The sequence below is a fragment of the Triturus cristatus genome, chromosome 9 (genome assembly GCF_964204655.1).
Source record: "Triturus cristatus chromosome 9, aTriCri1.1, whole genome shotgun sequence".
NCBI lineage: Eukaryota > Metazoa > Chordata > Amphibia > Caudata > Salamandridae > Triturus > Triturus cristatus.
The window spans coordinates 736,499,264-736,522,372 of record NC_140592.1 but is presented as its reverse complement, the minus strand read 5'-3'; the positions used below and the strand labels follow the sequence as shown (position 1 = coordinate 736,522,372).

General features: G+C 41.4%; 1 protein-coding gene across 1 annotated transcript in view; it reads left to right on the top strand.

The window, feature by feature from the left end:
- LOC146798677 (girdin-like) overlaps nt 1–23,109 on the top strand; it is a 439,241-nt gene that overhangs the window by 255,590 nt on the left and 160,542 nt on the right. Inside the window, exons 15-16 of the mRNA XM_085625977.1 lie at nt 5,353–6,414; nt 16,105–16,217. Coding sequence (XP_085482103.1) covers nt 5,353–6,414; nt 16,105–16,217 — 1,175 coding nt within the window. The remainder of the gene's footprint in view (nt 1–5,352; nt 6,415–16,104; nt 16,218–23,109) is intronic.

Genomic DNA, 23,109 nt, shown 5'->3' with positions numbered 1-23,109 from the left:
ACTTGTGTACAGACTCTCCACGTCAAGGCACACCATCCAACAATTGGGCCCCCAGTGAAGGTTCGCAATCTTTTGGAGAAAGTCATTGGTGTCCTTGACGTAGGAGCTTAGATCTTTAACAAAGGGGAATAGGAAGTGATCAATGTAGATGGAGGTGTTTTCGAACAGACTATTTTTAGAGGAGACAATTGGACGCCCTGGAGGGTTTAGTGGGTCCTTATGCACTTTGGGCAGAAGATAAAAAGTGGGTGTGGTGGGTGTGGTGTTTGTAAGGAACCGTTTCTCATCCCAACTTAAAAGCTCTTCCTGGGCCCATTTGTCAATCATCTCATGGTATCTGTTCTGTAGTTTGTCAAGGTAACCTTTGTCTATCCTTTCATAACAGGTACTGTTAGAAAGTTGTCTGATGGCTTCTTTCACATAAAATTCTCTATCCATAATTATCACATTTCCCCCTTTGTCTGACGGCTTGATCACAATGCTATCATCTTTCTGTAAGGAAATAACAGCATCCCACTGTTCTTTAGTGATGTTTCTCCTGCGTGTGTGTGTATGTGTCAGTTTATTTAAGTCACAAATCACAGCATCCTGGAAAACATCAATGTTATCTCTTGGTATTTGTGGGATGTACTTGGAACTGGGTCTAAAGCTTGTTTTAGCAGAGTGATCGTGGTCTTGTGTAGTGCCTGACTCATTCTGTGTTCCTGTGTTATCTGGGTTGGACAGACTGTTGGTGGTAACGGGAGAGTGTGATATGCTAAGGTCTTCATATGCTAAGTCATGCATGATATTTAGAGTTTCAAGATCATTGGTGTCAAGAGATGTGTCTTCATTAGTGATCGTATTTAATGTCATAGGGGTAGGATTTGACTGTTGCGTTTTTTTACGTGTAGTATGGATTTTACATAGTTTGAGCTTTCTGACAAATTTATACAAATCAATGCGCACCTGCGTATAGTCAAGAGAACAATCTGGACAAAAAGATAAGCCTAGGCTAAATACATTCTTATCAGTTTCGGTTAAAACTCTTTTAGATAGGTTCATTACCGTTAGTGATGATGATGTGTTATTCATGTTTGCTTTTTCGCCAGTTGCCCACGTGTTCCCATGCTGACTAGTTTGCTCTTTTCTTCTGCGTTGTCTCCTCTTTGTGCTCTGGTTGTGCCTCCTCGGCCTCTTCCTCCGGGTCGCCCCCTGTCGGAATGTTCCATATTCATCTGTTTGAGGCGCATTTCTTCGGAAAAAGACGTCACTTCCTGTGTGTTTGACGCGTTGCTGTCCACAGATTCTAAATCCGAACTCAGGTCTGTGGTGGAGGCATACATGTTTTTTTCCGCTCTCCCCATGGTTTTTTCTTTGGACAGTTCAGCTCTCGCTTTATCAAACTTTCTTGCGAAAGTGAGAATTCTTCCCATCGCGTAATCGCGTTCGTCGCGTTCGAATTTGTTCTGTTTCCGTTTCACAATGTCAGACTCAAACTTCTTCATCTTCTCCTCTATGATTGCCAGGGTTTTACAAACCTCCTCCTGATCATTTTCTTTGTTGAGGTCATCGAGTATGGTCTGTATTTGGATCATAAGTTCTTCATGATCTTCCCACTCATTTTTTATAAGCATATTCAACATGTTCTTGGAGCATTCATGTGAGTTTGCCATCCATGTATATATATATATATATATATATATATATATATATATATATATATATATATATATATATATATATTACTTCAACTCCTTCTTCTCGCACTCGTTTCACTGCTGCAGGTAGGAGCTCGGACCACAATTTGGTGCTTAAAAATCCTGTTTTATTGTCTGCTCACAAGCACAGCCATTACGCGTTTCGAGCCCTCAGGCCCTTGATCATATATATATATATTTTTATGGTACTGCTGTACTCCTTACATGCATTATAAAAAAAATTATAGAAACTTATAAATATTTTTCCTTATCTATTACCAATTTGATAAGGTTGTAATAAGTAAGGGAGAAAAATCAAACCTAATACTTACCTACATTTAAGGGCAAATCTCAGAACACAAACAAAATGTACCTAAAAACAACATAGCTGCCCTTAACTTATGTAATAGCTGCCCTTAACTTATGTAAAGCGTTACAACAAACTTATGTAAAGGCAGTCCTTAGCCAATCACATAATGACTTGTCATCGATATGTATAGTAGTACTTAAAATGCCTTATAACTTGAAAAATACTTACCTGTAGTACCCAAAGTGATTATCTGCGCTACAAAATGTGTAATTCTGCCAAATTTCATGTGAATCCGTTCCTAAATTTTATGCTACGCAAGATACAAAAGACTATGTAAAATGCATTGGTGGAAAAATCAATTTTGAGACCCCCCCTTTTATCGCTGCACCCCTTTGACCAATCACCGTGAAATATATATATCCAATTGTGTAGCACTCCTTAACCTCCGTGACGGCGAAAAAGAATGCACAAACTCCTCTTGCTTGTGCGATTACTATTTATTTTTCTCTCATCTTTCAGTCATGACGTGTTTCGGCCGGTAAAACGGCCGTGAACATATATATGTACACATACATATATATGTCCCGTTGCGGTCCATAGCTATCCAGCTGGCTTGACGCTCTTGTGGAGGTTTGTCACGAATGGCTAACCCAAGCCATTATTAATTTCTGTCTCCTGCAAATGTTACTTAGTGCAGCATACAAGCCTCACACACGAGTAGGTTGTTCACTCTTTATTACTGCTCACACAGATAGGGAATTTGTCTGTGTGAGCATTAATAAAGAGTAAACAACCTACTCGCGAGTGTGGCTCTGGTGTTATGCTGAGTTACATTTGTAGGAGACAAATATATATTTAGTTATATTTCTCAATATTTAAAATAATGTAATTCAATTTAATTTAAGATTATTTCCTTGGAATTTAAATTTACATCCCTAACTCCATTATTTTTTATCAGCGTGTGCTGTAGTACCTGTGGTTGGCCATATGTGATGCAGGACTCACTTCAGCTACTGTTTAAGGTCCCTTTTTAGCTCCTTTCATGGCTATAGTAAAAGCTTGTGAATAGCAATGGGCTTACCCTTTTGTGCATTAGCGGCTGTTCCTGGGAAGCAGCAGCGGGGAGGGGGGATGAGGTGGAGGGGGGGGGTTAGTAAAAAAAAAACACTTACCAGCTGGCCGACCACCGCCTCTCCTCCGTCCTCTCTGTCCACTTCCTTGCTTCTACTCTGCAAACAGAAAGCAGAAAGCACCCAGGCTCCCAGGTTACCAATAGCCAATCATAACACTGCAATGCAGCATTGTGATTGTCTGAGCATCGTGGTTTCGGCGCTCTACCAGGGAATGGGAGCCTGGGCATGTTCTCCACCCAGGCTGGGTGGAGAACAGGCAAAGTGTGCATAAATGTTTTGCCGGCCCGATAAAGCCGGCAAACATTCATGCACACTTACATATTGCCTACCACTCCTTCCTCTGCTCTGAGAGCTGAGCAGATCCACCTGCACCACCAAGACACCGTAGCAGGAACAAATAAAATGATAATAATGTTAATTATTATAATTTTATTTTTCCACTTTTTTCACTGTTAAAAGTAGTTGGGCGACGCTCCTCCGCCTTATCAGAGGAGCCGCCACTGCTTTTGTGAATGGGTAGGCGTCCTTTCCTAAACCCTCTCTTACCCTTATTTAACACTGCTGCTCTACTTCCTAATCCCCTCGTGTTGTATGTGGAATCTCTGCTGTTGGGGCCGAGAACTCCACACAGAAAAAGATAGTAGAGGTGGAGGCAGAAACTCCGCACATAGGTTGTGAACAGCCCTTTTAGTGATACATTTGTAGTACTATTGCACTATATAAGACATACCACGAAATGCTGTTTTTAAATAGGCCCCTGCGGGCATACCATAATAGTGACATTAATCATTGTATTATTTTAAAAAACCCTTATTACATTTATTCTAAAAATGAAGGGCCTTATTTATGAAAACTGTTGCATTGCTGCGTGAAAATAGCGATGCGACAGTTTTCACTGCGCCCTCCTTGCGCCATGTTTGATGCGTCAAATCTACTGTATTACGCATCATGTCGCAAGGAATAACAGATACGTCAGTATTACTGACGTATCTGTCAGCGCAAAATACTGGGGGGGGCTATAACTATAGCACTGCGTCAGTCTTACGCCTGCTGTGAGGTAGCCATAAGATATTGACGCAATGGTGTCCTAGAAGTGGCTCACTGAAATCCTATAGATTTCAATGCACCACTTCTAGAGGCTTTTTGTGGGGGAACGCCTACCTTGCATACATTTTACTTGGCACAGGTATAATGTGGCACAGGAGTTTACAAAGTGACACATCTGCCTAGATGCTTCACTTTGTAAATAGGGCACAACATGGCACATTTTTTACGCCACCGGTGTGTCACAAAAAGTGATGCACCAGCAGTGCAAAAGTGTCGCAACGCCTCGTAAACGAGGCCCAAATTGTCAATTTTTACTTCATATAATTGACGCATCTTACACTGTTAAAACATACAGGATATACTGTTAAAATATACAAGATAAAACATTTAACATACAAAGGTTAACACACTTGTGAAGTTTTTCCGATATGTACATCTCAAGTTTTCCTTAGGACTACGTATCAGCTATGTTCTTGTTTCTGTGATATCTTTAAACATTTCTGTGTTAAGAACCTTTCTGTGTTGTTTTTTGTTTTATATGGAAAGTGGATTTTGGCCGTTTTGTCCCATCTCTTACTTTAACCTTAACAGAGACATTATTTCTAACTAAGCTCTCTGTTTAAGGCTATTCCTCTGTTATTATTCTTCAGTTATTGTCTCCAGATGCATATTTTCCAAAATAATTTTCCACTGGGATATATTTCCTCACTGTCGAATTATGGGCTGCTTTACTGTTTTCATGCTGTATGTTCTGTGACTAGTGTAGTGCATGCTTTTGCTGATAAGCCATGAGACTCACTCTACATCTTGATCACGACTCCCAGTAAAAAAGTTCTTACTCAGACAAGTATAAACTACTTCAGCTGTCTATAACATTGAAAAATACTTATATGAGAGACAATAATTGAAGTATGACGACTGAGGAATGAACCCATCAAAAAGAGCTCTCAACAAAAACTAATTGCTGTATCATACCTAAAATAGTCAATGAATCCAAAGGATACACTTTAAATATTTCAGGAAAATAAAAAAACAAAACAGAAAGGATCCTTACACAAGAATATTAAGAGATGCTACAATGACAGAAAGAATAGTATAACTTGTATATTCTTATGAGCTCATCTGTCTGTCTGTTGTCTCCTATTTTTTGAAGGGTATTTAAGAATATTGCCTTTTCTTTCAGTCCAAAGAGCTGACACTGCAGAATGAACATCTGAGCCGAACCTTGGAGTCGCTTCGCCAACGGTCCCAGGTGGGCACTGACATCCGGGTGAGGGACCTGGAAATGGAAAATCAGGTATTACATGATGCCATGGCAGAGAGCAGTGTCCGCACCAGCAAGCTGGAATACGAGAGGACCCAGTTGCAGAGGGAAATGGAGGAGCTGAAGGAGAGGACAGCACAAGCAGAGCAGGCTGAACAGGCTGTCCAGCATCTAGAAACCCAAAACAAGCTGCTGCAGAAGAAAACCCTTGAGCAGGAGGTGGCTGGCAAAAAAGCAAGCTTTCTGGAGCAAAGAGTACTCGAGCTTGAGGGGAAGAACACTAGTTTACAGCATACAGTAGAAAATCTGAAACGAGTTGCTAATCAGCTGGAGGGCACAGAAAAGGAGAACATCCAACTTGAAGAAGAGAATCTTCTTCTGCAAAAGATGATGGAGCAGCAAAAGCTGGAAAATGTTTTGTTGAGGCAGCTTGAGGAAGAGAACCAGGAGCTGGAGAAGGAAAGGGAGAGCCTGAAGAGGAGCCTAGAGGTACTCAGGACTGCAGCAAAGAAGGGTGAGCAGAGGGAACTGAGCCTGCAGGCTGTCCAAGCAGAGAGCCAGAGAATGCTAAAGCAGCTGGAGAGTTACCGCAGGAAAGCAGAAGAGGCCGAAGCAGAGCTACAGGAAGCAGAGGATGAAATTCAGTGTCTTCAGAAATGCCTTGAAGAGCAGAAGAACTCTGCTCAGCGCCTGGAGCAGGAGAGGGAGACCCTGGAGATGCGGCTGAGCCAGGCAGAGAAGGACAGAAAGCAACAGGAGAAGGAAAGCCGTCGCCTCCGACAGCAAGCTGAGGCCAAAGACGCAGCTTTGGAGGAGCAAACCGTGAAGCTTACCTCCTTGGAGCAGCAGAACAGGCTTCTAAATGTGGAGGTTGAGCGGCATAAAGAAGGTTGTTCCCAACTGAAGGAGCTTCTGCAGGACAACCGGGAGCTGAAACAACAGGTCTCCTCGGACCGCAAGACTTTGGCTGCCTTACAGGAGGTGAGTCTATGCTTTGGGCAATATTTCATGGTTCAGCATCTTTGGCCAGAGCTAAATATCTGGCAATATGTCAGGGCAGATAACTAAGGGTGGCACGGTGCATGAACACAGGCATGTTGTAGAGGGGAATGATGCTGGAACACTCAGGGTGTTATCTCTCAGGTTCTTCAAGTGATAGATAATGCAAGGAGCGTTCAAGATCTGGATGAGTGGTAGTAGAGTGCAAAAGCTCCTTCTGTTAGTGGGGTGAAGATAAATGTGCACAGGTACAGGCTAATAGAGAGTTGTAGGAATAGCGCATGAGCTCTGGTTGCAGGGATGATGTAAAGAATAGGGAAGAAACACAAGCTCTTGGGGAATTCTATGGAATAGTGCAGGAGAGTTGATTATCATGAGCTGTAGCCAATTTTGAAGAATTATTTTCTTTTGAGGACTATGGTCTGAAAAATAATGTTTTCTTATGTATACAGTGCTTCATACAGTAATTCATGCTGTGTCTAAGTACTTCAGGTTCTTACTATTACCCAGTGTAATACTATTTGGTACTCAATTTATCTACCTTCAAAGGACAAAGGCTGAGTTGGCCTTTGAATGATTGAACTTCATGACTTGCCAGTCACAACACATGTCAGCATGAGCTGGCCACCATCAATGAGGCATCACATAAAAGAGCAGGAAGGAACACCAGTTCTTGGTTAACCAGGGCAGATGGTCCCCTCGTAATCTTCTAGTGCACAATAAATGAACACTCAATGGGTGCAATATGTACTCATTGAGTGCACTGTTTAATCAGCTTAAACATGTTTGTTAGTACAGTGTTACTGAGAAAGGAGTCTCAGTGCTAATTTGAAATAGGAACAGCCATTCATACTTTGCACTTTCTGGCGCTATATGGTCTGAAAAGGAGAGGGGGTCTCACTCTTGAAGTAAACCTTTGGCTACAAAAGCCTGAACCTTTGACTCCTGTGCTCACTTACATCTAATTTGATGTAAATATACATATTTGTGCAGCACGTCTACACTCAGCTTTTTAAAATGTATTTTCACATTTCTCCATCATTCAAGATGGGCAAAAAAAACAATGCTATAATTATTTACACCATGAAGTTAGAAAATAATAAAACACTGTCCACTCCTCTAGATGAATGTAAAGCATTAATTTATTAAACCGTAAAAGGCAACTAAACCACAAATTATGAGGAACAAACTTTATATACACAATTCTCTCATATTACGTGTAAATTAGCTCTAAGCTTTATACAAATTTATGGTTGCAAAGAAACTCTAGTGACAAGCTTTGGATGTAATTTGAATGGAGTTGGTTACAATAGTACTGTTTACATATAACCTACCTCACAAGATCAGATCATTTTGCTTTGATTATTAGTAAATTCCCATGTTGACTTTGGTTGGTACTTTGATGTCTATGCACTAGAACTCTTTAAGGGAGATGTTTTTCATCAAAGCCTCTCCTCCCTCCTTTCTGTGATAGGACTGGGACCTATAAGTGGCGTCTCTCAATTATCTTCCAGACATCTCAGTAAAGTTTTCATTTTCTGACAGTCCTACCTCACATTCATTTGTAACAAGCAGGGAAACTCTCTGTACCCTGCTAATCTTTAGAATCCTGCAATTTCACCTGAGGCATATCATTTTTTAAACTCTCTTTATTGAGGTTTTTTACACAGCTTATCACGGTTACATTTGCACAGGCTACATAATAGTTACAGCTTTGGTAGTCAGTGAATCCGGTTACATATTCTAATCCACAACATGCAGCGCAGTACAGGTAGCGAGTCAGGGTGGCGTGGCATTGTAGTGGCCCCTTGCAGGGACTTGTGATGGAGCGCGCTGACCATGTGGAGCAGGGCTGTGGCTTGTGGCGTTTGGGACTCAGCAAACCCAACAAGATGATGGAAGGAGTGCTGAAACTTTTCAACAACTAAAGGAAGCCCATGAGCAACTCGAATAAACATATACACAAACATAATTGCACCATTGACCTATACACAACATGCAGTCCATGAAGTAATTGCATCAAAACCATCACCGTGAGTTTAGCGTTTGATTTGTGTTTGGTTTGCCACAATGGTTGTAAGTATGGTGCCATGATACATTAATTTATCACTGTGCATTTTTCTATTTTTGTAAACATAAAATGTTGGTTTAAAGTGAGCACGCATTTAGTGGTGAAGTGGGTAGCACTTTGACTTGGTGATGGTTTTGATGCAATTAGTACATGGACTGCATATTGTGTATAAGTCAATGGTGCAACTATGTTTGTGTACATGTTTATTCAAGTTGCTAATGGGCTTCTTTTATACTACAGCTACCCCTGACGAAGGGCTTTGTGCCCAAATTGTATTGGGTGAATGAATGATTGTAAAAATGTCAAGGATGTAAAGTGAATTCTAACATCTTGCAGGATAAGGCCTGGATGGACTTCCCTGAAATTATGGAATTATGTGTCACAGAAAAGTGAAGAAAATTCGTTTTTTCTGTACCCATACTCTGAAATATTTTGGGGAATTCTGTATAATGCAGATTGTTATAATGTATGCAAGAGACATCGCCGTGGACTCCCCATATCCTGTACATTTTAGGAATGTCAAGGTTTGGTAGGATTCCCTGAGTTCCAGCCAACATTCTGCCCAAAAACTGCAGAATTCCCTAATGGACTCTCCCTTATCAAAAGCATTACTTAGTATAAAGAGTGAAGATCCCTGGCCAAGCCCATGGAAAACCCATCCATGTGTTTAACCCCACATATTTTTCCATTTAGTCTTGGTTGATACCTAAATCCAAAAGACAAGTAACCTAAACTAGCTTTTAACTTGCAGCTGCTTTCCAGATTTCCAAAATCCTCTGACCCAGTTTATTCCTTATGAGAACCATGAACCCCTAAAAAACCTATATATGCCTGTTAAGCCCACGCTCAGAAGACGTGGAGAAACAAAGTTCGGGGTTAAGTCTTGGCAGGAATGAGTTCTTGCATGAGGGCGAGCGGAGGAAATTACCATGTTTTAGAAAAAATGCCAACAATCGGGCGAACTTCATGTTCAGCGCAATCTCCTGGCCAACGAATCGGGGTGAGGGAGAGGTGCCACCCCATAATAGAAGCCTAAAGAGGTGTAAATGTTAAAAAATATTTGATTGTGGTATGTTTCCATACAGTCCAGGATAACAACTGTGACCAAAAGACAGGTACCTTGAGTGAACAGTTTCCTAGCTATCGTAAAGGAAAGTTTCAATTCTATTAATAACACGGAGGCAAAGTGTAGGCTGTTCTTTCTCCATTTATTTTAGCACCAGCAGCCATTAACCCTACACAATGCAACTATAAAACAACATTTCCCATGATTCAACGGGAAATAACAGAAAAACATTCCATTCAACATGCAGCATGTCCCTCAAGACCCCGCACCACCGCTCTATCCTCCTCTTTCTTTGTGCGAAAACACCTCCATCGTCAGAAATTCAGTCCTGTTTTAATGAGTACATCCCTGACATTCAAGGCACAGCATAAGTCCTCACTTCGAGGAAGAGGAATGGATAATGAGCATAATAATTCTGTCAAAAAATACGTCCAATTACGTTTGATATAACATGACTGTCTCCATAAACCACAATGCATGTATACTCTAACATTGGCATGACTCAAAACACATGAGATGATACTTAACTCTAGTGAAGGGAGGGTAGTACGTCACCCTGTTGCGCTAAATAGGGTAGGACTAATCCTCGTCTCCGTGTCCTTAATAGAATTTAAACATTCTGTTAAGATAGTTTGGAAATGTTTAATTCTATGGTAGGACCCGGAGGCGAGGATTAGGCTAGTTTAAAGCTTGTCCACCACCAAAGACACCATATTAGGAACAGACTTGAAGTAAAACCTCTGAAACATAGAGTCTGAAGATCAATCTGCCACATTGAGGATATCCTCTAAACGTGCTCCAAGAGAGAATGCTTTGCAGACTATGGCCCCTCAAACCGAATGAGCTCCAAACTTTGAAATATCAATGCCAACTTCCTGCATGGCCCATCTAAACCACCTGACAATAGTGGGAGAAAATACCGCTCTATGCAGTTTGGTAAGGGCAATTAGCAAGTACTGTTCCCCATGTTGGCAGAGGTCCGATGTCATAGATTCATAGGCCTTAATTGACTTTACCACACACAACTTTGGAACCTGTAGAAAAATGGGGTATGACACAATCCTAGAATTACATTTAGATCTCCTGGAAACATGAAAAGTCACTCCAACCGAAGTAAATACTCTACCTGTAAGGTCCAGAGCCTGAACATCAAATACTCTGTGGCATGACACCTTGCAAAGCAAGGTAGCTAGTGTCACTGACAGTTGTTTCTGCAATATATATTTATTCACAGGCCATGATTTAAAAACACGCAAGACTTTATTGGCGTCCCATAATGTAGAATACCTGGGCCCAGGAGGAAAGGATAACTGAATACCCTGGAGAAGCTTACATACCAAGGAATGCTCACCTACTGGACGGCCGTCCTTCGGCCAAGGACCCACTGAAATAGCTTATCTAAAAGTATTGATGGACCTGTAAGTTATACCCTCAGAAGCTAAAGAGGCTAGGAAATTCAGACTGTGGACAATGTCAGACCCCACGGATCCACTTGCCATTGGTGGCTCCAATCCAACCATCGAAACCAGGCTGCTTAGTTCACTATATCTCTTATTTGTGCAATCCGCCCAAGCCTTGGAGAGAAAGGTTGCAGCTTGTCGTGAAATCCCCGTGACAGTCCAACGTTTCCGGTAATCCGCCACGCCATGAGGCAAAGTGACCCCGCAAGGACCAGGGGGTGAGGATTACCCAGGGAATCATAGAGAAGATCCAGAAAAAGGAGTAGAGGGTTTGGAAAATCCCAAGAAAGTTCCATCAGACCTGGAAGCCATGTCTGAGACCTCCAGTTTGGTGAGATCACAATAAGGTCCGCCTGCAGCCTCCGAATCTGGAAGGACAGTCTCATGATCATTGAGAATGAGGGAAATGCATATCCGCTCTCCTTGCTCCAATCCTGGAGAAAGGCGTTCGTCTCTACCGCATTCGCGTCCAGGCGCTAACTGCAATGCCAATCCAATTAATGGTCTAGGCGTGAAGCAAAGAGGTCCATAGTAAAAGGACCCCACTGGGACTGAAGAGCCTGAAACACCTGGGGATTGAGCTTCCAGAGACTGGCGTCCTGCCAATGCCAGGAGTGGCAATCTGCCACCTAATTGGATGTCCCTGGAAGGTGTTCCACCAAGACCGAGATGTGATTCGCTAGACAGTAATCCCAGGATTCAAATTTGTTTAAAAAGATTAAACGATCTCCACATTTTGCATTATAGCTTCAAGCTATAATTAAATATTAATGCAGGGTTTGCACCAATACATAGCCCTGAACGTATTGAAAAAACATAGCAAAGCTTTTTTCTGCTCTGCGAATCGGGCCGTTATTGACCAGAAAAAAGCTATTTCTGATGTACCAAACCCTATTTGTGATTTGGTAACCTATTACCGAATCTCAAATAGGGTTTGCGAGTTGCTATTAGGAAGGGGTGTGTTAAGGGGTCCCTTCCTAATAGTGAGTCGCTCTGGTATGTAGGAATGTTTTGCGACTGGGAATGCAGTCGCAAAACATTTACAGTTACAACCAACTTCAACTTGGTGGTAACCAATTCGCAAATGAGAAGGGGTACCCAAGGGACCCGTTTCCTTTTGTGAATGATGCAGCAGCATTTTTTAAGAGCAGGCAGTGGTCCCACGGACCACTGCCCGCTCTTAAAAAATGAAAAGGTAACTTTTCACTTTTATTTTAAAAATGCACCCCGTTTTCCTTTACGGAAAACGGGCTGCATTACAAAATAAAATTAGCTTTATTTAAAAAACAATCACAGACATGGTGGTCTGTTGACCCCAGCAAGCCACCATCCCTGTGAGTGCATGCCATTCCCAATAGGTCTCAAAACGAGACCTACCTCATGAATATTAATGAGGTAGGCCTTTTTGCGACCCACTGGGAATCGCAAAATGTGTCTATTTGTACATGCATGTTTGCGATTTCCTAATTGCGAATCACAAAAATTTGCAATTAGGAAATCGCAAACTGACTTTTATGTACATCTGGCCCATAGTATCTATGGGAGTGCAAAGAGACCAAAGTGATATAGGTGCTTGACTAACTTCATGCCGATTTTTCTAAAGAAGCTCCAGCACAGAAGTGTGTAAACACCTGGCAGTTATGGAATTTAGGGGCTAATTTAGAGTTTGGCAGAGAGGTTACTCTGTCACAACCCGATTTAGAGCTGAGCCGACCGACAATATGATGACAACTGAGACTATTTTGGCTGCGTGGCCCGATGGAGTCTGGGCTGTTGGAGATAAGCCATCCTACTGTCCGCCCAATTTCGAATGGGTAGTTGGATGGCTTTTTTTTGCTGTCCGTCACTGCCAGCAATGAAAATAAAAAAAATTACACCCACCACATGGGAGATGACTCTCATAGCTTGGGGGTCATTAGTCTTACTTTTTTCAAAAACTCCTGCTTTTGGAGTCAAGTTTTGAAAATACATTAAACTTTGTAAAAGTTTGTTTGCCGGCATAATGTTTGATGGTACCAGCGTTCATACTTTTACAACATTGACAGGAACTGCCATGACGACAGTTCCTGTCAGTGTTAAGAAATGCCTGTAAGGCTGGCAGACATCTCTAAATTTAGGGGGTCGGATGTCCATCAAGGTGATTGAGTGATTTACTCCATCGCCCTGCCGGATTTTACACCATCCTCTAAATTCTAAATCAGGCCCCAAGTCTGGAAATGATGCTATACGTTCTTCATGTAAAAGAGCCGGGATTTAAGTACTTTTTCATCAGAGGTTTCTTGCTACAGAAGGATAACTCACTTCAGAGCCTCACATAGAGATCAAGGATTTATGAATGTTGTGTTCAGAACATTTCTAACAGGTTCCAGACCTGCTCCCCATAGAATTTCAAAACAGGTTTAGCAGCCCTACAGAGGTTTCCATTGGAGTCATCTCACAAGGTTTACCTAAAATACTTACTTTTGAAAACAGCCTTCTTGTTAGTAGTGATATTCGTGAAAAGGGTCAGTCATAAACAAACCTTGTTGTTTCCCTTATCTCAGATTTTATGATGACATAATTGTTTTGAAGCTAAACCTACTGTTTATACTCAAGATAACTGCAGACTTTAACTTGATGCAGCCAGTCTTGCGCCCAACTTCTTACCACATACAACCATCTCTAACTACACTAATAATGTTTATGCTGCTTGGACATTAAGAGATGTCACAAGGTTTACATGGACAGTTCAAAGGGCTTATGTTAAGTGAGGGCAAGAAATCTCAAGAAAGGCTAATCCTTATCGAAAGATTTGATTTCTCTCCACCGCTGTTGACCCAAAGTTGTTGAAACTCTTTGTGGTGCGGTTGGAGTACACTCTACCAGAAAGATGGCTGTGGCGTTTTTTGCAGTAGTCCTGTTTACAGATATCTACAAGGCTGTAGCATGGAAATCCTGTCAGCCTGCACATAACACTAAACTATAGATAACAATGCAAGATCTGAGACAGCAGTAGGACAAGTGGTGCTGCTGAAACTTTTCAGTTAAGGTGAGCCTCATTTCCAGATTGAACACTGAATTAGCAGGCGTACATGGCACGACTTGTTTCTTATGAAGAACTTAAAATGCAGTCATAGCGTGACCACACCTAGGCCTATGATTCAGTATTAGTCACTCCCAGGGTATAAACCTCATGTCAGGTTAAGCTTAAGTAGCCTCTAACTCAAATCATCCTGGTTATCATAGTTTCTAAGAATGCATCTCCAGTAAGAGGTTTCTAGCATAGTTTTGGATTTTATAGCCATTCCATGAAGTAGGCTTGAGTACCCTTAGAATTTTGACAGTGTTTATTGGCAATTCGTTCATACTTTTTTTCTTTCTTGAGTTAATCAGGAGGACATAATCACACTTTCAATATATATCTTCCAATAATTAATTTCATATGTCCTCATTACGAGTGGGGCGTGTTTTTTCTGATCTACGTGCAATTCGTTTCTTGGTAATTACCTTATCTGTTTAGTTTACCCTAGGTGGAATTCAGCAGGTCACACCTGTTGAAATTTACTGGGAATACATGCTCGGCAAATACACCAAAATCCGCATGTTATGCCTCATTTTTAAGCGCACTGCTTGTAATAGGCAATAATGATTGCACCTTTTAAATTCTGAATCCTGGGGTATCAGAACTTAAAATTATAATTATTACTCCTTTAGCCGGGCTACTGGTAATTAGAGTCCTAGTGCTAAAGTACCTTGTAAGCAAGGACTGTGAAATTATGGGGCAGGTTATATACATTATGAGGCATTAATATGACACTTTCTGTGGCATTTTCATCTGGCTATTATCTGGGAAACGCCGGCCCACAAGAACCTCTAGGCCTGCTCTTATAGTGCATTGCAACAGGTTCTGGAAGCCTAAGAGTCACAGACAGAATACTGAATGTTTGGCCTCACATTTCAGGAGACTTCTTCCTGCTGCCTAGCCGAACAACCCTGCTGGCATAAAACTAGAAAGAAAATTTAGAGCAGCGGCACTCAATACATATGTTTCAATATTAGTTATTCATAGATAATATTGCTCATGTGAAGTTGAGCTTAAGTTCCCTCCTTGCCACCTTCCACTCACTTGGCACTGCCTGGTAGTCATAGTTTAAGCATGTGATTCTATGAGAGATCCAGTGCCACAGAAGAAAAAGTACCCAAAACGATTCCATCCTATATTAGTATCTTCCCTAGATTAACATGTGACCCTCCCTCTTCTCCTTTCCATGATTTTATTCTTCTTTTTTTCACTTTAATGTGCTTTGAAAATCTCAGTTAGGGAATCCGCTGAGGGCATTTTCCTAGAGCAATGATTCTTAACCGATGTGCCGGGGACATCTGGCGATCCATGACATCTACTCAGGGCTCCTGCGACTACTTGGAAAAGTACATTTTATTAACAGATTAATAAAATGTATATAAATGAAGAAGCAACATCTAAAAGTAAATTTTTTTAAAACATTCTCTAAATGTCAAGGAATAGAAATTAGAGACTAAAATTTAAATTGGTATCCTCAGATGTATCTGTGGGAGCAGTGCAAGTGCATCAGATATAGTATGGACAATGAGTTGCCTCAATTCAATCTAACAAAACTCCAACCTTTCTATTAAAATTGTATTTTTTATATTTGTTTGTGAATTAAATAAAATGTTTAATCATTTCTGTATTAATTTGATGAATGCCTGTGTTTCTATTTTTGTTAATAGTTTTGCTATTCAAATCATCACAATTGCTTAGGTAGGGGTCCCCGGATTCCAGCAGTGACTCAGAGGGGGTCCCCAGCTTCCGGTAATAAGTAGGGATCTGCAGAAGTCAAAAGGTTAAGAATCACTGGCCTAGAGGGAGAAGCCTGATTATCTCGCCTGCCCCGGGACTCCAGATAAATACCTCACAGTCCCACAGACCTTTACTCAGCACAGGCTAAAGTGCAGCTCTGCAGAGGCTGTGCAGGACCTGCATAAGGAAAAGTGTAGGCGTGCCAGCAATGGGTAAACTTTTGGACACAGTGCAAGTGATCTAACTATTCATTATTGTTCCGCATCTTTTGTTTCAGGACTTAATGACAGAGAAGGTGAAAGTCCAAGAGCTTGAGACAGACCTGACCAAACTGAGAGGACAGCTGGAACGCCCCTCTTTATGTGAGGAGCAGCAGAGCTCAAACACCAGGTGAGCTAGCATCCTGGAGGGTGTCACAGGTCCCTTGGTCCCAGGGATGGATGTCAGAGGAAGATAGTGGTAGAAACTTCCATCCCTGGCTTGATTTCTTGGACCCCTGGAAGTGCCCCTGCAAACCTTAATCTCAGAGGCCATAATGGAGGTAGCAGCAGTGCTTAATTTGTTACAGAATGAGTGCTTTTGCTCAAAGCTCTGCTTAGAAGCCTGTACCCATATTATTGATTGTTAGCCCACCGAATTCCAAGGCTGTGTAGTCTTTAATTCAGTTCATGTCTCTTTAATCCACTGCCAGACTTTCCCTGCCCCTTCATCTCACACTTTCAGATTCCGATTTGCTTGATTTGTGACAGTTTTTTCGTCTTTCTCTTCCTCCGTCTTTAAAATGTGTTTCCCTCTGGGGGCGTGGCTTGCGCGCCGCGGCGAGATGGCGGTTCGCGCTTGAGCTCCGTGAAGAGCGAGGGCTGACGGAGACATTGCTGACGCTGAGGAATGCCCCGCTCAGCGCCGAAGATGGAATATTGCATGGGAAACTGCCGTGTATGCTACGAGGGAGTTTTCTAGAGGTGGAAAGTGGCCAGAGCTCACTTATTGGCATTCTAAGGTGGCGCTTCATGTTTTCACAAGCGGCCGCCATTTTGTTTCTTCTGTGAGGGAGTTTTACTCTCGTTCCTACACGACGACGCTACTGGATTATCCTGTCAGGAGTGGAGGCATACAGGAGCTGGTGACGTTTTTTTCACCTTTCTTGAGTTTATTTTGTTTTTTCCTGCCGCCTATTGCAGTGCTGCCCCTTGTGTGAACTTGTTGAGGTTTTTGCTACCATATTATTCGTCAGACGCACTGCCACTTCCTTATGTGAGGCTTCTTTGCTCTGGGCTTGATTTTGGTTATTTTCGTAGTCGGTGAGTGCCTACTTGCGCCTGCAGCACATGATATTTTTTGTGAGGTGGTTTTTTTTGACTGGGATCGCCTGCCATATTCTCTATTCGGCGTTTTTTGATGCAAGTACATTATTTCTTCCTGTCCATTTTTCATCTTGCTCATTGAGTGTTTTACAGCCCCTGGCATTTCTTGCTATCACTATATCTGAGGAGGTGTATTTTGATCCTATTGAGGTGGTTTGCTCTATGGCTGAGAATATGGCCCCTTCACCGAATGCTAAGGACGTTAAGGAATCTAAAGCATCTCTTAAGAGGTCCAAACAGGTTTCCCCAACACCTGAGCCTGCTCCTAAAGACACTAATTCGACTCTTGAGTCCATCCTGACGCGCCTTAATGAGGTCTATGAAATTGCGCCGTCTACTAAGACTAATACAGATTTATTGCAGGTGGAGGTGTTAGCCATCAGGAATGATTTCAAGGCCCTTTCCCTTCGTGTTTCAGGTACAGAAGCACGGATTAGTGGCGCAGAGGATACCATGCAAAAGCACTCTAGATCTCTCACGCAGATAGAGCGTTCCATGGCAGCATTGAGGAAAGACCTCACTGAACAAGAGGATCGTAATCGTAGATCTAATCTGAGAATTTTTGGTCTTCCAGAGGATGTTGAGAAAGAGGCATCTTCCATGATTGAGTTTCTTTATCAATGGATTCCATCTACACTACAAATTTCTTTCCATAAAGATTTTGAACTGGAACGGGCACACCGTGTCCCCTCCTTTCGCCCCAAGTCTGCTACGCAACCAAGAGCGATAATTTTTAAACCGCTGCGTCATCAACATACAGAGCAGATCTTGGCTCATATGCGGAAGATTAGAGCTGTCTCTTGGAATGGCCATCGTATCTCAATTTCTCAAGACTTTGCCAGGGACACGGTGATAAGGAGAAAGGGCTTCCTTAATCTTCGGAAGCGTTTGTCTGAGATGAATATCCCCTTCTCCTTTGCTGGTCCCTCAAAATTCCGCATTACTTTCAAAGGTCGTGTCAGAATTTTCGACGAACCTGCGGATTTGGCCTCGTTTTTGGATAATCGAATGGAGTTGCAGATGGATCTTCAAACGGGGGCTTCACATGTTCCTGGTTCTTCTGGCACCTGATGCGGCTATACATAATCCATTGTTTTTTGTCTCTGTCAGATCTATTAGTCTAGCTGCTTTTAGATCTGCGCGGTGGTCTTTTTGTCCATTGGTTTTGACGTATTTCTGTCGTCTCTTGGTGCTCCCCTATTATCGTTATGGTGTTTTGGTCTTTAGTGTTGTTAGTTTTATTGTATAAACCCTTTAATTTTTTGTCGTAGCATCTCATGTTGGCTTGCCTTCACTCCTGATCGCGTGTCGTCCTGTTAATCCTTGCCTCCCCAGTTTGTTTCTCGACGTATTAGGTCATGGTCCTTTTCCTTTCCCGTTGTTTGTCTTTGGTATGTGCGTCGACTTTTGTGGTGAAATTTGGTTTAACCTATCCTTTTGTGGTCGGTCTTTTTGCTTCATGGTTGTTTTTTGTTATCTCGTATTTTATGGAGTTGGTCATTGTCTTTTTATTTGCGTTATCAACGTGTTGCTGTATGGTTTGTCTAGGTGTTTTAATTATATCTGTTTACTAGGTATTTATTTATGACTATATTTAGAGTTAATATGGGTCATTCATATAGTTGTTAGTTATACCTTCTTTATTGATTTTTTCATTGAGTGATTTCAGTACATTGTGTTATTAATTGTCTTTTTCGAGTAGGTTAGTTTTTTATAGATGCTTTGTAATTGATAGATCTATGCCTCTCTTACCTACATGCCCACTTACTTAGGCAAGTATACTTATTTTGCCAGTTTGGGTGTATATGGCTTTATTTACTCATGGCCAGTTGTCTATAAGTTTGTATATAGATTTTACATATTTATATGTAGTATTAGATCTCTTATTTAGCTGCCATAAGGATTCACGGACTGCTATATTGATAGGATGTTATATACCGTTTTTTAGTATGTTTCACTTATTGTTCCATATTGTATCATATAGTATGCTTTAGATTGTATTTCTTCTTTTCTCTGCATTATGGTCCTCTTTCTCTTGATGGAGTCCGTTTTGGGCTGGTTCTACCTAATAGTAATGTTATCTTTTAGTTCACTTTCCATCAGCTCTTATTGCCTGAACGTGCTTCCTTTTTCTCTCTCTCCTGCTCTTACCGCTCTCTATGATTCATTTTAATTGTTATATATATATTAATTTGGTCAAACATGTTGCCTTTATAGTCTCTCATTTCGCTTTATTTTCTAAAGTTATAATTGATTCCAGCTCTTAGTTTTTAGATAGTTTTTCTTTTAAAATGTATAATCAGCTATGCATTGTTCTGGGGCTTTTTATGCTGTTGTTGTTATTTCTCCTGTTGGCCCCTCGCTCTTTTTCCCATGTCCCCCCTTGTATGAATTTGGTCTTTTTCAGACCTGCCGGATGGGCCCTTCTCTCTCTCTTTTTCTGTTTTCTTTTGCTTTCTTTTTCCTCCTCTTTCCTTTTTTCTTTTCGGATTTCCTCTTTGGTCTCACCCTGTTTTGTGTTGGCTGTTGATGTCTGCTGGTTAGCTCTCCTGGTTGTTGCGCTCCATTTGTCACATAGGGAATATCTTTTTTTCCTGATATTGGTTCTATGTCTGGACTAAATATACTCTCCCTTAATGTTAAAGGGTTAAATCATCCAGTCAAAAGGTTAAAGATTTTGGACTACTGTAAATCTCTTTCTTCGGATCTCGTCCTTTTTCAGGAGACAAAGCTCTCTGCCAAGGAGGCGTTGTTCTTGAAGAAAGAGTGGGTCTTTGATGTTGCTTGTTCGGATGCTTGTGGTAAAAGGAATGAGGTAATTATCTTAGTTTCTAAACACTCTGGGTTATCTATCGTTTCCTCTGAACAGGATACAGAGGGACGTTGGTTACTATCTAAGGTGTCCAATGGTAATGCTGTCTTATTTGTCATGAATATTTATGCCCCCAACAAGGATGACCCGTCCTTTTGGAATGCGATCACCAAAAAGCTCGAGGATACCCCTCACTCTGGCAATCTTATTGTAGGTGGTGATTTTAACTTGCCAATGGACCTTATCTTGGATAGGAATTCTGCCTTTAACTTTCGTCCCCCTAAAGCTCACAAACAAATGACTAATATGTGCTCTCTTACCCATCTTCAGGATGTTTGGCGTCTTCATAATCCCACTGGTAGTGACTTTTCCTTTTTTTCTTCCCCTCATTCGTCCTTTTCACGCATTGATTATCTTTTGGTTCACTCTTCTCTGGTTCAATTTTCTTCCTCTCCGCTTATTCACCCTATTTTAGTTTCTGATCACGCCGCAGTGACATTTACTCTTACGTCCTTTGTCCCTAGGGCACGAGCTCGTTCGTGGAGACTCAACACAGAAATTTTACATGATGAGTCCTTGGTGCGAGAGTTTTCCAATGACATTGAGACTTTTTTTACTGAGAATGTTGGGTCAGTCAGTTCCCCTGTTGTTCTCTGGGACTCTTTTAAGTGTACTTTCCGTGGTCAGGTCATTAAGTGTATGTCAGGGAGAAATGCAGCCATTAAGAAGGAACTCACGGACTTAGCAGATGAGATCAAACGTCAGGAATCCCTTTTTCGACACTCTCAGGACAAGACCTACCTCCAGTCTATTAAGAACTTAAAGTATTCATACAATACTATAGTCACTAAGAGAGCTCATATTGGCCTGCAGGCTCAGAAATCTAAGAGACTGCTGTTAAAAAATCGTGCGGGCAAGATTCTTGCAGCCACTTTAAAGTTCCAGGAATCTTCTTGTAATACCTTCCAAATTTCTTCTATTACTGACTGGTATGAAAAAATTTCAAACTGCAGAAATCCTTGAGGTTTTCCGTGATTTCTATAATAATTTATATACCCCATCGGCCCAAGCTTCTTTTGAACAATGTCAGGAGTTCTTGAAGTCGGTTCCTTTGAAAGTCGTTTCGGAGGAAGATAATCAATCATTAAATTGCCCGATTACTTCTGATGAAATCATTTCCGCGATTAAAGCTACTCGGTCTGGTAAAGCTCCTGGTCCTGATGGTTATCCTATTGCGTTTTATAAAACCTTTATTCCCGTGCTTGTCCCGAAACTCCAATCCGTTTTTGATGCTTTTATTAAGGATGGTTCTGTGTCTGGTTCCGCGGCTGATGCTACTATTGTAGTTATCCCCAAAGAAGGGAAGGATCACGCAGATCCCAAAAAATTTCCGTCCCATTTCCCTTCTTAACATGGAAGCCAAGATCTTTGCTAAAATTTTAGCTAAACGCTTAGAGTCCTTTATTCCTCAATTGGTTCATCCCTCCCAAACAGGTTTCGTAAAAGGACGCCTTGCACGGGATAATATTCGTACTTTTTGTCATATTCTTGGTGCCGCTAAGCGATCTAATCTTCCGGCGGCTGCCTTGGCCCTTGACGCTGAAAAGGCCTTTGATAAGGTATCTTGGCCTTTTTTAAGAGCTGTTCTATGTGCACATAATCTTGGTGATTCCTTTATTCGTATGGTTATGTCTCTTTATTCCCGACCTAGGGCTAATATACGGGTGAATGGTGCTACGTCTTCTTTTTTTAACCTTTGTCAGGGCACTAGACAAGGGTGTCCTTTGTCCCCTCTCTTATTTTTGTTGTCCATTGATCCTCTCCTTAGAATGATTGACTCGCATCCAGATATTAAGGGATTCTCTTTTGGGTCTCATCAGATAAAAACAGCTGCATATGCAGATGATGTTCTCATTTTTTCTGATGATATTGAACTGGCCATCCCTGCTATTTCGGATACGATTGCTCTTTTTTCAAAAGTTTCAGGTTACACTCTGAACAAAGATAAGACAGAGATGTTTCCTTTAAATGCTTACTGCTTCTCCTCTCATATGGGTTCGGCTGGCTTTAAATGGCAATCTAAACAGCTAAAATATCTGGGTATCTATTTTTGTTCCACCCTATATGCTACGGCTACTTATAACGAAGCCCAAACTATTCTTAAGGTGAGACGTCTTTTAGAAAATTGGTCTCCGAAACATATTTCTTGGTGGGGCCGTATCCAGACTCTTAAAATAATGATTACTCCTATTATTAATTTTGTTTCCTCTATGCTTCCAGTAAGGCTTTCTGATTCCTTCTTTCATGAACTTGATTTGCTTACTTTTAAATTTTTATGGAATGATAGAAGGGCTAGGATTGCTTATACATTTTTACGGAAATCTTATGATATGGGAGGCTGTAATTTTCCTGATTGGGGGAAGTATCAAACTGCTTTTCTGGCGTCCCAGGGTGCCCTTTGGTTTTCTTCTCCAGCTATTCACGTTCCAGCATGGTTGACAATAGAACAGGAACTGGCCTCCCCACTGCCGACTGCATCTTTTTTAACCACAAACACCCTTTCTATTCCATTCTCTCGCTCTATTATTTTAGACACTATTGCTGCGGTTCGTAAGGTGGATAAGAGAGTAGCGATTCCATTACATAAAACTAGATGATCGTCTATTTGGCGCAATTCTAAAATCAAAATTAATATTGACCCTGAGTTGATGTCTTACTGGGCTGGGAAAGGTGTCTCACTTGTTAAACATCTCTATGATTCCAACAATGATCCTTCCCCTTTCTCATCCCTTGCTCAACAATTCTCTCTATCTAATTTGGATTTTTATACTTTTCTTAAGATTAAGGTTGCACTTGCTAAAGTCCACCTTCATCCTTCTTCCCCTATGATTACGCTTTTTCAGCTTTGGATCAGGACTGGTCATGTTGCGTCTCGGATTTACAAATTTTTATCGTCCTCTACACTCCCTTCTCAAACTGTCACACAGCAAAAATGGGTACATCATTTTGATCATAGTGTTACTGCTCATATCTCTTCTGATACCTGGCAAGATATTGGTAAATTTTCTCTTCGTAACAAAATTGCCCCCTCTCTAACACAGTCTAA